Source organism: Acomys minous (assembly GCF_964271855.1).
Source record: "Acomys minous genome assembly, chromosome: 6".
NCBI lineage: Eukaryota > Metazoa > Chordata > Mammalia > Rodentia > Muridae > Acomys > Acomys minous.
Genome location: NC_140487.1, coordinates 96,141,214 through 96,142,719, shown reverse-complemented (window position 1 = coordinate 96,142,719; position 1,506 = coordinate 96,141,214). Strand labels below are relative to the sequence as shown.

General features: G+C 47.3%; 1 protein-coding gene across 1 annotated transcript; it reads left to right on the top strand.

The window, feature by feature from the left end:
* Positions 1-297: 297 nt before the first annotated feature.
* Positions 298-1,242, top strand: LOC311599695 (olfactory receptor 2D2-like; the record flags this gene model as incomplete). Its single annotated transcript, XM_084785698.1, has 1 exon — positions 298-1,242. The coding sequence occupies one exon, from the start codon at positions 298-300 to the stop codon at positions 1,240-1,242; it is 945 nt and encodes a 314-aa protein (XP_084641824.1).
* Positions 1,243-1,506: the final 264 nt, after the last annotated feature.

The window sequence follows — 1,506 nt, the reverse complement described above, 5'->3', positions numbered from 1 at the left end:
GCTTGTCTTTTTTCATTAAAAAATGATTATCCTTTTACATTGCGTATATGCATTTGCCTAAATGTGTGTTGTGTACCATGTGTATGTATCTGGCTTGTGGAGGGGAGGGGAAAGGAGGGAGTCAGATCCCCTGAAACTGGCATTAGAGATAGCTTTGAGCTGTCTGGTCCCTTCGAATAGCATCAGTGTTCTTAACCTTTGATCCATCTCTTCAGCTTGTATCTTCTCTTTCTGCCTCTACAGCTGCCACCTGTCAGGTGGCCCATAGATGAATGGGATCCTCTTACAGCCTCCACCATGTGGATGATCCCAGCGCAGAACCAAAGCCGGGTTTCCGAGTTCATCCTGCTTGGCTTCTCCAGTGACCCCACGACCAACAGCATCCTCTTCATTGTGTTCCTTCCCATCTACCTGAGCTCAGTCCTGGGCAACGGGCTCATCATCATGCTGGTCTGCCTGGACACACAGCTGCACACTCCCATGTACTTCTTCCTCTGTACCCTCTCCCTGCTGGACATGAGCTATGTGACCACCACCATGCCCCAAATGTTGGTGCATCTTCTTGCTCACTCTCAGACCATCTCCTTTGCTGGCTGCTGGATGCAGATGTATATGTTTAGTGCTCTGGGCATAACTGAGTCCACATTATTTGTTGTCATGGCTTATGACCGATATGTGGCCATTTGTTATCCTCTGCATTATACTGTCATCCTCAACTGGGGACTGTGCATACGGTTGGCAGCCGGGACATGGGTGTGTGGTTTCTTTTCCTCTTTATTGCATACTTTCTTCACCATGAATCTGCCATATTGTGGGCCCAACAGAGTCAACCACTACTTCTGTGAAGGTCCTTCAGTGCGTAGCCTGGCTTGCATGGATACCCACGTCATTGAGATGGTGGACCTGGTCTTGAGTGTTTTTGTGGTTGCTACTCCAATTTCCCTCATTGTGGCTTCCTACATTCATATCGCCATGGCAATTCTCAAGATCAAGTCCACCCAGGCTCGCTGCAAGGCGTTCTCTACCTGTGCCTCCCACCTGACTGTGGTCACATTCTTCTATGCTCCAGCCACTTATATCTACATGAGGCCCAACTCCAGCTACTCCCCTGAGCGGGACAAGCAGATCTCACTCTTTTACAATGTCTTGACAGCCTTGCTCAACCCTGTGGCATACAGTCTGAGGAACAAAGACATCAAGAGGGCGTTTCTCAAGGTGATGCGGCATGGTAGGGTAGAGTGATGAGCCAAGATCCTGAGAAATTGAAGTTAGAATAGTCACTGTTTAAGAAAGGGCATTGTCTTTATTGTAGGCAACTCACTGGTTTATTTGAACCAACAGAGTACTTGGTAGGTACACTGACCATGAGGAAACAAAGGTCATTGTCTTGCTTAAAACGCTCCACTAAGAGCATGTTAAAAGCCTCAGTAATCCTTGTGGATTATTAATTGCAACATTCATTTGTTGCTCATGTTGTTTGTGAAGCTATAGGTTGGGAATGACCCT